The following is a 12,408-nucleotide window of genomic DNA, read 5'->3' as shown; positions in this document are numbered from 1 at the left end:
TTAATTACTTGTACCTCTAGAAACTTTTAAATGTATGCGAGACATGGCAAGTCAAACTCGCATTATACGTAACTTAGTTGCATTTTTACCTTTTAATGTCATCTTCAGTGAGGTCGGGATGTATGGAAGCGACGTAGATCCTGTTATAGTTCTTCGCCTCTTCCATAATCTCATCAATGACCGACTGCGCCTGCGGCATGTTGCTCGGCCGACCGACGACCTTGATGTTCCGACCGCCAATCATGACACCGTTCATTTGTTCAAGAGCTAACTGTGCCGCCTCCGGAATCTCGTACTCCACAAAAGCAAAGCCCTTATGCTTCTGTGTGACAGGATCCCAACTCATGTTGATGGATTTGATCGGGCCGAACGGCAGGAACGCCTGTCTTATCGTGTCCTCTTTTAGTTCAAAGCTGATGCTGCCCACATACACCCTAAATATGCATACACATGTGTTTGTAGAATAATCGAAACGATGAATATATATTAATTACCTAAGTTACAAAATTATAAAAATATAAATTCAGATCTTATCAGCTAATGCATCATTAGTCGGAATTCGTTAAAGTGACTCAACAACTTCACTAAATTTTTGATATCATCACTTATAAATTTCATCAAAAAGACACAAGAAAATATTCACATAAAAGTACTTCATGGAAATTGAAAGTTGAAATTGACACACAAAGTACCTTCCATTAAATTAAAATTGAAAACAGCATTTAAGGTGATAAAAATTAAAACATTAAAAACTAAAAACTATTTTTCTGTTGCATACACAAAAAAAAACATAATTAAACAAAAAAAGTTTAAAAAAGAGCATCGTTAGTAAATAAAAAAGAATGCGGTAGACAAAAAAATAAAAAACAGAAGTTAATCATAATCAACAAAACGATATTCGCGTATGCAACAGGAAAATAGCGAAAGGTTTGGATAAAAATGCGCTGACCTGCACATGAGGGCGAGAGCCTGTTGCCTCTGGACCTGCGTCCTCTGACTAGCCATTTGCTGCAACAGAGGACAAGTGCCATATGTCACAACTTAATAACGACGAAAATTTTTTGGTTTTTGTGTTTTGGGGGAGAGGGAAGAACGAAGGGGGGGCGAGCTCTCGCCCCCAAGTTAGGGCGCTCTGTATTAATGAAAATACGCACCACTAACCTGCACATTAAAACTAAAACCTGATGCCGTTGGAACGTCTTATTTTTCTGTGGATAATAGCAACATTATTACATGAATTATTATTAATACACACATTTACAGCAACACGTATCTCCTTTCAGAAATAAACGATAAGTGAGGTATTTGTTATACTTATCAAGTCCACGAAACATTTACACACTTTTTTAAAAAGGAAATAGAAAATGAAGAAATTAAAAAATTATAAGACACCATCAATGGGGCCTAATTTACTACTGGGAAAAATTAAAAAGTGCATTTTGATTTTCTGTTTGCGGAAAAACAAACGTAGAAGTTTCTATGTATAAGTATACTATGTCAAAGGGGAGTGCATGTGAAAGTATAAAGTAAACGTTGAATGTAACATATCAACAGTTTAGTGGTAGAGTGTAACAATGCAACAACAAAGGATTATCACACTTATCCTGTAAAAAAAGATAGTCCCCTAAAAAATTAATGTCTTCAAAAAGTTTAATAAGAAAATTTTCAAAAAAAAAAAAACGAGTTTATACCTGCTGTTGATGTGCTAAAGTCTGCTTCATAAGGACCATTTTAATGCTCTGTTCCATTGCGTATTTTTTCGCTCTGCTAACCGAGTCCATTTGTTCGGAAGACAGTTTCGGTAACGTACCTCCCAGTATACCCGCTATCGTATTGCTTCTCGCTCCAGGGCCTAATCAAATGAAAAACAAACGGTCATAAAACAATAACTGCAAAAATATGAAGGTATAACAAACTAACCTGCCATAACTTCCCCTGTTTGATACAAATCAGAAATATATTCCACATTTTGAAACGCATCTATAACAAAAGGTAAAAAAGTTAAACGAAATCAGCGTTTTTAGTATAGCAATTTTGACGTCGCACCCTTGCTGTAGCACAGGCCGGGACGAAAAAAATCGTACTAGAAAAACGCCCAATATACGTACAAACCATAAATACAACAGTTGTGCCCATGAAAATTAATTCCAACATGTTACAACATAATTTTATAAAAAAATATAATAACTAATTAATATGGAAATTAGACATTTACTGAATATAAATGTTATTTCACAATGAAAATACTACTCGAAAATTTAAAATATCTGCAAGATACAAAATATTTAGTTATATTTATTATCGAAGTTCTTTAAAGAAACAGGATGTTTATCATAAAAACTAATTAAAAACTTTAAGTTCAATTAACTTAAAATCAAAATTATTCTATTGTAAAGATACATAATTTTACTTAAAGAAACAATCACCGTTAGTTTGTTTGGAGCAAACTTTAAGAAAAAATGACAACTAGTAAAGTGTTTACCAATAAACTAATTTCATGGCCCAACTTAATGACTTTTTTTAATCAATATTCAGCAATCTGTTATCAGCAGCGGATGATACATCTGCAATCAAACTTTCAGTAGTGTAAAAGTTGATATTTATAAAAAAAAAATGAATTCTATAACTTTTCGGTATCATAAGATATCATCTTTTGTACTTTCCAAAAGCGATTTTGGAAACAGAATTAATTACACAAAAAATTGGCGAATTTTCAGATTATATTTTTAGTTATTTAAATAGATCATTTGTTTTTCGTTAAAGCAGTCCCTGCATTGTTCTTAAGGTAAAGAAAATATTATACTGACCGATGTAATAAATTGAAACATTTTAGAATAATTATATAAATAACAGGTTTTTATTTATTTCATAAGAAATTTATTTATCTTTTCATGTTTCGACATGCTAAGCTTTTATCAAAACTGTAAAAAATGTGCAAAAAACTTAATTGTTTCACTTTTTTGCCCTCTAAAAAATCATTCAGGAATTAAGCAAATATGTTTTTTCTAACAAAAAAGGACATGAATATTATACCGGCCCAAAACCCGTAAGATGTTTTACGGGGATATAATTCGAAATTCGAGTCCACCATGAATAGATAAGATAGTCTTGTCCATTACTAGACTAACCTGACCTTTTGTTATTTATATAATTATTAATATATATATATATATTAAAACAAAATTAAATTATGTTACATAAACGCAGACAATCAGTATGTACTTCGCTGATAGCGAATCTCATAAGAAAGGTTTCATATTTATATATTTTTCATGTGTTGTTTTTTGAAATAATTGAATTGGTATTAAAAGAGTGAATGGAAAAGGAAATTGGATGGTTGTTCCAATGGACTGCGCCAACGCTTCGGCGAATGCTGGGATCTAAAAGATTGTCGCAACAATTCGATCTGTAAACACAAAATTAAAAATAGCTTTGTCTAAACACCTCCAAATTTAATTCGGACTTAAACAGTTTGCAAATAAAACAAATTTATGAAACCTGAGAGCTCAAGGACTTGTACATTTACCTGATTTTTTACTAAATACCTAATGAAGTTTATTGGCCCTCGTTAAAGCATATCCAATATTTTTACATTAAATAAAGTAATCACTATTGCTTGTGAACTACCTTATTATGCATTAAACCATATTATAATACAGTTTTGTCTTTCTATATGAATACCTGTTGTTTTTACATCCTAAATTCACACTTGCACATAACCTCACTATACAAGTAAAATACAATTTTAGATAATTAAACTATTTCGTCCCACCCTCAGGCTCACAAAAATGTTAGTACAGTGATTTTTACTTCCTACCATGTAACCGCGAGGCAACGGTTACAGCTATATCTGGCTAGTGTGACTCCATAGCGGTACATGCCAGTCGATCTCATTTCTGGAACAGCTCAAGCAGACCGAAATATCGCAGATTAGTCAAGGGTTCCCGTACTTAAATTGTTTTTTTTTTTGAACTTCTAAAAATCCTCTACATGCTACCACTTACCCATCGTCAGGCCTCGTTTAATTTGAGGTTCTTCTGTTCCAGGTACTGGAGGCTCAGGCTCCGTTGTTTCGTTTGAGGTTTGCTCCTGTTGTTCGTTTGTTGTGTCTGCCTAAAAGATATTTCAAAGAATCAACTTCCATTTTCGTCTCTTAAAAAAGAATTAAGTGAAACTGAAAAATCAATAAGTGCGCTTCATGTATACTCACGTCTCCATTGTTAGATGTACCATTTGCTGCGTACGCTGCTTGTTGAAACGCCGTCATCATTTTCATCAGAAATTGCACAAAAATCACAAATGTTCCACTTTTGTAAAATCTGCCTAGAAATTTTAAAAATCGTTAAATAAACGTTTTCCAACTATTTCTACTAATGGCCGCCATCCCAACTCCAAGTTCATTCGAATATCTACAGGGTGCGTTAAAAGAATAAAAACAAAAATATTCAAAATATATAAGTTTCTAGAATGAAGTTAAAATAGTTGATGTTATAAAACTTAACGGATTTAGTATTCATTTTCTAATATTCTAATAATTTTCAATTTTCATTTAAATGCATGTGTTGCTTTTTTTTTTGTAAAATATAAAAACTAATCTTTTACTTCATTCCACAAGCCTTTTGTGAAAAGGTGAAAAAAAGAAGGTATGTGTACATCAAATATCTTAAAAGATATAACTATAAAACAATAAAGCAAAATACATTCAGAATATCAAAAATATTTGTTTGCTGCTAACAAATATTTACCCTTTGTATATCTATTATCTATGGCTGCTAACTTCTCTAACTCTAATATTTCTTTATGGTTTCATAATTCATAGATGTTTCATACCACAGACAGACTCCATACAAATATCTATGATAGACAATGCATGGATTCTTTTATGGAACTTTTCTGGTTACTTACTTCTTACATCATACCTATCTACCTGTGTTACTGTATATCTATGTTATGTATCAATGGATCATAGTCAATAGATGCAATGAATGTTATATGATAATATATAAAAAATACGTAACATGACAAAAGAAACTAATATCCGTATAATTAATAGATACCAAAAGAAATATTAAATAATACTCTAAAATGGATATTACGTTGCTTATAGCTTTGGCATCAGTAACATTACTAATATTGCTAAGCATAAGTCTTTTCTTCCAATCAAGAACCCCAAAATGTATGTATTAACCATATGTTAAAGTAAACATTTTTAAATATTTTTATTTGATAGTGAAAGATCTTGAAAATCGTGCTGCAGCACGACAGAGAGATGGGGCTCAGCGACGAGCTCAGCTTGCCAGAAATCGTGGTGCTAGACTAAGAGCAACCGGTAAGTATCAATTTTTTCACTGATAGACTATGAATATTCTCAATTTTAGCTCGAGTAAGAGAACAGAGTGAAGGTGATTCAGATGGTGAAAATGTTGACAACAGTGAAACACAAGCAGATATCGAACTTCCTGGAGAGAAAATTGGTGCCAAAAAGAGGGCAAAATTAGAAGCTAAAGCAGAGAAGAAAGCTCAACGAGAAGCTGAAGAACAACAGAGACAGGAACGAAAGAAAAAGGAACAACAAGCTGAAAATGAAAGAAGAAAGCAAGAAGAAAAGGAAAGAGCAGAAGAAAAAGCAAGAGAGGAGGCAGAACGTAAAGAAAAAGAAGAAAAAGAGAGGAGAGAATATGAAGAATACTTAAAAATGAAGGAAGCATTTAGCATAGAAGAGGAAGGATATGAAGAAGGAGATGAAGAAGGTCATCAAAATCTTCTACAAGAATTTGTCAATTATATTAAAAATAATAAAGTAGTGGTTATTGAGGACCTTGCTGCTCATTTTAAGTTAAAAACTCAGGCTGCAATTGATAGAATACAAGATTTGCTCAAGGATGAAATCTTAACAGGTGTCATTGATGATAGAGGAAAATTCATTTATGTTTCTCCACAAGAAATGGATGCAGTTGCTAAATTTATCAAACAACGTGGAAGAGTTTCCATAGCTGAGTTGGCAGAAAATAGTAATCAGTTAATTAATTTGACTCCTACCATGGTACAAAGTTAACATATAAATAATTCCTAGAAAATACCTAACAATTACCAGAAAATTTTGTTTGTATGATACATTTGTAACATTATGTTTCAATTTAATTCATAAATTCTAATTTATTTATATTTTTCCTTATTTTTTTATTTACTTATTGTATTTGTTATACAATACTGTTATTTTTTTATTAAAGATTCTAAAATTAACTGTAAATAACTACCTATTCTATTGTAATTCTTAAAATAGTTAAGTTACTCTTTTATACATAAATCATTCAGTGAAAAATCAATAATTTAACAATTATGCTAGTGGAGTGTACCTTTTTTTTAAGAAAATTTGATTTAATTAAACTTTTTGTGAATAAATGCAGTCAGTATATTATCAGAATTTAATATTTCTTTCTTCTACCATCCCTTAACATGACGTACAATAGATATTAATAAATTGATCACGTTTACAAATTTATTTTCAAAATTATTCCAAAAGAATTTCTTTAAAGTTGCTGATGATTGAAATTCATTTCCTTTTGGAATCAAATCCTTATTCTTAAACAACATATTTAAATTTAATGTTTTTCACCAATTTCAGTCAAAAAGAAAATAACAGGCTGAAATTACATTTCCGTTTTAATTACTAATATTTTCAAAGGATGATATCCTTTTTTTATGAATGACCAATACGTACTAGCAGAACTTTCTTTGATTTTGGTTGAACCTCTAATTGTACCTTCATTATGTAAAATTCTTTTTAACTTTCATGTATATATTTGTACGTCGTTAAATAAATACACATCTACAGTTTAAAAAAAAAAACTGAAACTGAAAAGATTATGGTCCAAAATAAAACTGTACTATTTACTGTGTAGCAATAGATTTCTTGAATTTATTTATTTATTTGTCTTAATTAGTTATCTTTAAATTTATTTAATTAACATTTTTTTATTTACAAACGAAAACTAATTGTTCAAACTTTTGTATTGACAGTGGTCTTTAAGCTTTCGCAAATACCAATTCGTGCAAAAAATTATTATAACAGAACACAAACGAAGCAAGCATTTAAATATACCGCTGGCAAGGATTGGGTTTGAATAAATAGTGTCAATAACGATAATTCTTTGTTTATTGCTTTTGCTAATTGTCAAGAACCATTTGAATACAAAAAAGTGTGTTTTCTTCCACAAGGCTAAAATGAATACTTCTTTACCAAATTAGTTGAATGAAGAGCGAGGCAACACGTTTCGCTGCTAGATACATAAGGGCGTAATGAAGATGGTAAATGGACAACTGCACCCCTCCCGGCTTACAGGTAAAGAAAATTTGAAGTTTTTTCTTAATAATAGAACTTATATGCCGTTACATAAGAAGTATTCACTTCAATAAAAACGAAATTAACGTTACTCGCTCATGTCTTCACCATCGTCATCATCATCATGATCTTCTTCTTCTTCTTCTGAACTTGTAACGTCTGGATCTTCAACTTGTTCTTTGCATTTGGGACAACAACATACAAACAGGTAATTTTCTTTCAACATTTTGTGCCTGGAATGCCTAGATCTGCTCAGGTTACATTCGTCCAAGTAACTAATGCAAATTTCATCTCCTTCCTGAATGTCTTTAAGCGCAACTAGAGACAACCTACTGTTATTGTGAAGATAATTTGGTTCAGCATTAGGATCACAACTATGATTTGCAGAGCTTTGCATGGAAAATAGGGCCACGCCTTCGTTATTCAGAAAGTTACCAGAGTGTTTGTCCATATCTTCATAAAGTTTGTCAATAAATTGATCAAGCCGTTTCTTTTCACCCTTTGAAAGTGGTAACTCGGATGCCTTGGTGACCCATTGACTAATAGGGCTGGTTCCTACTCCTTGTCCATTAGTACCTATTAAAAACTTTTTTATGAAACAAATATAAGAAAAGAAAATAAATCTCTATCCTGTGAAGACAAGCATGTTAGAATTAAAAGAAAAGTTGCGTTTTTTAACATACTCTAATTATCTTTACACAAATTATTGCGACCATCAAGCATTAAATAGACAAAACAATTAAAAATGAATTACCTAACAGTGCCAGCATACTATAAAAGCCTTCTAGAGTTAATAAAGGACCAACAACATCATGAGGAACAGCTGCTAAAAGAAGATTGTACAAGGTGTTTAAACTATCTACATATTTGTCTCCCATTATTTTATGGACCAACTCTAAATCTTCATTTCTAGTACGATGAGTGAAATTCAAAATTCTTTTCAACATTTCATCAGGGTTCTCAGCTTGCTCTATGGTTGCTATTAATCTAGGAAGTATCATAATTGTGCTGGTTTCTGGAGGATGATGAATTTGTCTTAAAATAATAGTACATTATGCACTGTATGTCTTATTTTTTATATACAACAGTAACAAAAGTTTTTAATTATTTAGAGAGGTAAAGAGCATACTTCCAGGCTTCATTAAGTGTTTCTAAGGGATGAAAACCATTCCTTTCTTTAGTTTGAAGACATAAAGTTCTGTGATATTGGTTAAATGCAGTTACTAAACAATCTTGACTACAATACTCGGTTCCACAAGAGGCACATTCACATATTGCAGTTTTATTAGTAGTACAACATTCAGGATGTGGAAGAACCAGATTATAATTTCCTGCTAATCTGCGGGCATTTTCTTGAGCAGATTCAAGGGGCCTATTAAAATTTAATCAAAACTATTAAAATATTGGTAATAATTTACAATACCCCCCACTCAAATAAGTACCTTAAACAGTGATCACATGCCTTATAGTTACATGCTGCATTCCAAGAGAACTGACAACAAACAAGAGGCTCCTCTTCCAAAATTACACTGCCAGTTGGTAAAAACTTTTTTGCAAATAAACCTTTACCCTGCAAAAGAAGTTTTTCAAATTGAACGTTTAAACATAATATTAAATAACAACTACCTTTATACAGTCAATTTCTCTAATTTCTACATTCATCTTACAAATTACTTTCACAAACACCCCAACAAACAAGAGATGATAGGTTAGAATTTGAGTTTGTCATATAGCTAAGGTTAAGTCACAGATAATAGATATACAAAGGGTAAAAGTCGTGTTAATATGGCATCCGATATTAATAATCCACTAATTCAAACTTTATTAATAAATTGTGCGTTGTTTGCGGGTTCTAAATATATAAGTATCATAATTGTACGCCCATTAGTTCTGTTAAAAAAAAGAAAAATTGTTTCGAGTGCAGGTAGAAATTAAATGTCAATTTATTCAAAAACTATTGCGGGTATGATAATTTAATAATTTAATAATATAGGTTAATATCTAGAACCCGCAAACGACGTACAATTTATTCGTAAAGTTTGAATCAATGGATTATTTATATTGGAAGATAAGAAACTGAACAACTATGGGCTATGATTTTGGGATACATGTGCGTCATAGACTATTACCACAAATAAATGTACATAGATATTACATGTGGTACCTAACCTTATTTAACCTAAAACTTAGTAAATAATTTTAAAGTTTTTAATTATACCTTTTTAAAATGGAAAACACTTTACAATGTGCTGATTTTAGTTTATTTGAGGTAATATTTATGAATAAATGAATTATTAAAGGAAAAAGTGAGAAATTAATTTCCAAAATTTATTTTTTGGTTATCTTTTTTAAAAACTTACCGTACTTAATTATAACTGATAATTTACCTTCTTTTTTAACTTTAGGAGATGTTAAAAAATATGCGTAGAATGGATGATCTTATAATTAACACTCTTAATACTGTAATACCTACCGATTCATTTCACCCTGATGGGAAAGCAGCATGTTTGGATCTAAAAAAGCAATTAGACGATTCTTATACTAAACGTGAAGACGCATTAAAGCATTGTATTACTGTAACAACAAATGATGTAAGGAAATTGAAGGCCAGTAGAGAAAATGACAGTAATAATTTGCAGTTATTAAAACAATTAAAAGCAGAACAAACAAAGGTGATACTATACATATAGGTATATTTTGGTATTTGTTCATTCATTTGAAGAAGATATTTCCTTTATAGCTTAAAATGCTTCGAGTAGAATTGGGCGCTGAGGAATTAATTAAAGAAAGAACCACAAAAGTGTTCAATGAAAGATGCAGAAAATACTTATCTGGCATTTCCCTGCCATAGTACCTAATAGAATTAAGTAGAACTCATTTAGGCTCAAAAAAGTCTGATTTGTTGTCACTATATGTTAATGTTAATTTTTATAAAAACTAAAAACATATATAGGGACAAAATAGATTTGTAAATAAATTTTTATTTGGTCCATNTCGATTCGTGGAAATCGGCCTGTTACTGTGGATGGCCAATTGCATTCTAAACGTCCTGGTATTACCACGAGGTCTCGTAGCTCCGAAAATCTCGCAAATAGGAAAAGTATTTCGCTAAAACGAGCCGTGGAGACTAATCCGGATTCTAACGTCTAAATCAATGTTGCTCAAAGTTGTTTTTTTCTGTTGCCTTTTAGGTTGCTTTCATTTTATCCTTTGTATTCGTTTTCTTCGTGGTTAGGTTGTCCTTTACATGTTCTTCATAGTTGATTCTATGTTTTGAACATTAACAAATTGAATTTTTATGACGTATAAAAGTGTCTTGGCAGTGTCTTGTAATTGTCTTTGTATTTTGTTGCATTTCTCCATGTTGTAAGCAAAGGCGTACTTTAGTGTGAACCCCATTAATTTTGTGTGAATATTGTACGTATATATGTTCTTAAATTCGTCGTTAAGAATTTCCGATTAGTCTTGTTCCACTCTTCTTCAAACTGAACAGGTGTGTAAATTATAATTTTAAAAATCACTCGCCCAAATTGATCTATTGGACATGTTCATTAATCCCGAAGTAGTCGGCCCAAAGATTGGTCAGACACACCCTCACTCCTTCGTATCCTGAACACCTCACATCCCTAACTATTTGCAAATGAAATCTAATTTAGGTATTCCTCTGCCCCTCTACTTTTTTTGTACTTCTAATATGTATCCAACTAACCCTTCGGATCTATCCTTCTCCATATTGACTTCCACTCTATTCTCCTATATTTTTTTTTCAATACTTCCCTATTTATAACTTTTTCAATCAATGGTATTTTCTCTATTCGCCTATAACGCTATAAAAACACATCTCAAATGCTTCTAATTATAATTGTATATTTAAATCATTTTTGTAATCGACATTTCAGAAATTGGAAGAAGCATTCCTACAACAACTGGAGGAACAAGTGAGAATTTACGGGCCAATAGGCTGCACATTGCCCGCAGATCTTCCTGAACTTAGTCACGATCCTCGGATCGGACTCGGGTCCACACGTAGTAGCTTATCTTCCATGTCGGAAGGTTAAAAGAGAAGGCTAATCTAACATTTTCAAGAGGCCTCCGTCCATTGTTATTTCGTTTTTTTTTTGTCGTCAGACGCCCAAAAGCGCATTCAGATATTATATTAGCAGTTCGAATCAAGGGATCTGAAGTTTAGGTCAAAAATCAATACACCGGTCCGGACTTTAAATAATTGCATTGTAAATACATAAAATGTTATACATAGACTGAGTAAATAGTTACGAGATTTTTGAGATAGAGATTAAGTTACGTAGAGTTGTAAATCGTATTACACTACATTTATAATTATATTTTTTGGAGAAAATTAATCAGCATTTATTTACAGTGGAGTATATTTGTATATTCAATATCACTTACTATGCTTTTATTTAGCTTCCTTAGCAGCCTCATCTTTTAAGGATTGATGCCAGTCCATACTACGTTTTGACAAAGAATCACCTTCATCCCTTAATTTCTTACCACTTTTAACAATGAAAAAACATCCAAGTGCTGTTAAGATCATCATAATATTTGCCAATCGAATACGTATTCTGTTCCTTGCCTTTTCCATAACATCTTGTCTGTAAGCACAAAACCAGCGTAACACATATGCGAGTACTGCGAATGATCGTTTTCTTTCCAAAATGTTTTTCGAAAAGAAATTAACAACTACAAGGTATTTATATGCTTATTATAATATGTGCAACAAACAGTGTTACGTACGGAACTAAACCAGGCACTTCTTCGATGGTTTTATATTTCCCAGTCCAAACTAAACATCTCTTTTCAAAATTGTTTACTCTATGAGTTGCATTGATTCTTACTTCTTCTAAAAGTGCTTTAGTGGTCGAGAGTCCGCATCTGGGGTTATATAAAATTCCTTTCTTAAAGGCATACTTTACAAGTAAGGAGAACATTTTTATTAATTCGTAAAAGTGTAGATAAATAAAATTACATTTAATCAATTTAATAGTTTCACTTAAACGGAACAATTAACCTTTTCTTAGAAAACAAATTCTTATTTTTCTTCTTAA

The 12,408-nt window shown here is 31.6% G+C and overlaps 6 protein-coding genes across 13 annotated transcripts in view; 3 read left to right on the top strand and 3 right to left on the bottom strand.

The window, feature by feature from the left end:
* The window catches only part of LOC108738785 (poly(U)-binding-splicing factor half pint), a 5,905-nt gene extending 1,477 nt beyond the window's left edge, over positions 1-4,428 (bottom strand). The window contains exons 1-7 of one of the 7 annotated variants that reach the window (XM_025974656.1): positions 4,211-4,427; positions 4,005-4,113; positions 3,818-3,896; positions 1,921-3,406; positions 1,692-1,852; positions 950-1,008; positions 90-434 (exon numbers count right to left, since the gene is read on the bottom strand). In XM_025974656.1, coding sequence (XP_025830441.1) covers positions 90-434; positions 950-1,008; positions 1,692-1,852; positions 1,921-1,927 — 572 coding nt within the window. In that variant the 5' untranslated portion in view covers positions 1,928-3,406; positions 3,818-3,896; positions 4,005-4,113; positions 4,211-4,427. Of the gene's footprint in view, positions 1-89; positions 435-949; positions 1,009-1,161; positions 1,209-1,691; positions 1,853-1,920; positions 4,153-4,210 lie in introns of all 7 variants that reach the window. The other 6 variants (XM_018472369.2, XM_018472366.2, XM_018472368.2 and 3 more) reach the window with 6 other exon arrangements.
* LOC108738784 (serine/threonine-protein kinase 10) overlaps positions 1-11,671 on the top strand; it is a 27,999-nt gene extending 16,328 nt beyond the window's left edge. The window contains exons 13-14 of one of the 2 annotated variants that reach the window (XR_003231144.1): positions 10,395-10,835; positions 11,242-11,671. Coding sequence is in view for 1 of the 2 variants with exons in the window: in XM_025974654.1 (XP_025830439.1) it covers positions 10,395-10,492 (98 nt within the window). In the remaining variant the exon portion in view is untranslated. Of the gene's footprint in view, positions 1-10,394 lie in introns of both variants that reach the window. The other variant, XM_025974654.1, reaches the window with a different exon arrangement.
* LOC108738788 (DDRGK domain-containing protein 1) lies at positions 4,971-6,143 on the top strand. Its single transcript, XM_018472374.2, has 3 exons — positions 4,971-5,176; positions 5,231-5,329; positions 5,379-6,143. Exons 1-3 carry the CDS (start codon positions 5,086-5,088, stop codon positions 6,053-6,055), a joined length of 867 nt encoding a protein of 288 aa, XP_018327876.1. The 5' UTR covers positions 4,971-5,085; the 3' UTR covers positions 6,056-6,143.
* LOC108738786 (SET and MYND domain-containing protein 5) lies at positions 7,139-9,271 on the bottom strand. Its single transcript, XM_018472372.2, has 5 exons — positions 8,969-9,271; positions 8,785-8,912; positions 8,472-8,714; positions 8,097-8,377; positions 7,139-7,918 (listed from the first exon to the last, which is right to left on the bottom strand). The coding sequence occupies exons 1-5, from the start codon at positions 9,002-9,004 to the stop codon at positions 7,431-7,433; spliced, it is 1,176 nt and encodes a 391-aa protein (XP_018327874.1). The 5' UTR covers positions 9,005-9,271; the 3' UTR covers positions 7,139-7,430.
* On the top strand, positions 9,472-10,323 carry LOC108738793 (coiled-coil domain-containing protein 58). Its single transcript, XM_018472379.2, has 3 exons — positions 9,472-9,611; positions 9,748-10,014; positions 10,083-10,323. The coding sequence occupies exons 1-3, from the start codon at positions 9,570-9,572 to the stop codon at positions 10,191-10,193; spliced, it is 420 nt and encodes a 139-aa protein (XP_018327881.1). The 5' UTR covers positions 9,472-9,569; the 3' UTR covers positions 10,194-10,323.
* Positions 11,669-12,408, bottom strand: LOC108738794 (UPF0389 protein CG9231). Its single transcript, XM_018472381.2, has 2 exons — positions 12,098-12,408; positions 11,669-11,955 (listed from the first exon to the last, which is right to left on the bottom strand). Exons 1-2 carry the CDS (start codon positions 12,289-12,291, stop codon positions 11,760-11,762), a joined length of 390 nt encoding a protein of 129 aa, XP_018327883.1. The 5' UTR covers positions 12,292-12,408; the 3' UTR covers positions 11,669-11,759.

The sequence above is a fragment of the Agrilus planipennis genome, unplaced genomic scaffold (assembly GCF_000699045.2).
Source record: "Agrilus planipennis isolate EAB-ADULT unplaced genomic scaffold, Apla_2.0 scaffold197, whole genome shotgun sequence".
NCBI classification, from domain to species: domain Eukaryota; kingdom Metazoa; phylum Arthropoda; class Insecta; order Coleoptera; family Buprestidae; genus Agrilus; species Agrilus planipennis.
The sequence above is the reverse complement of the archived record's forward strand: the minus strand, read 5'-3'. Positions and strand labels throughout refer to the sequence as shown.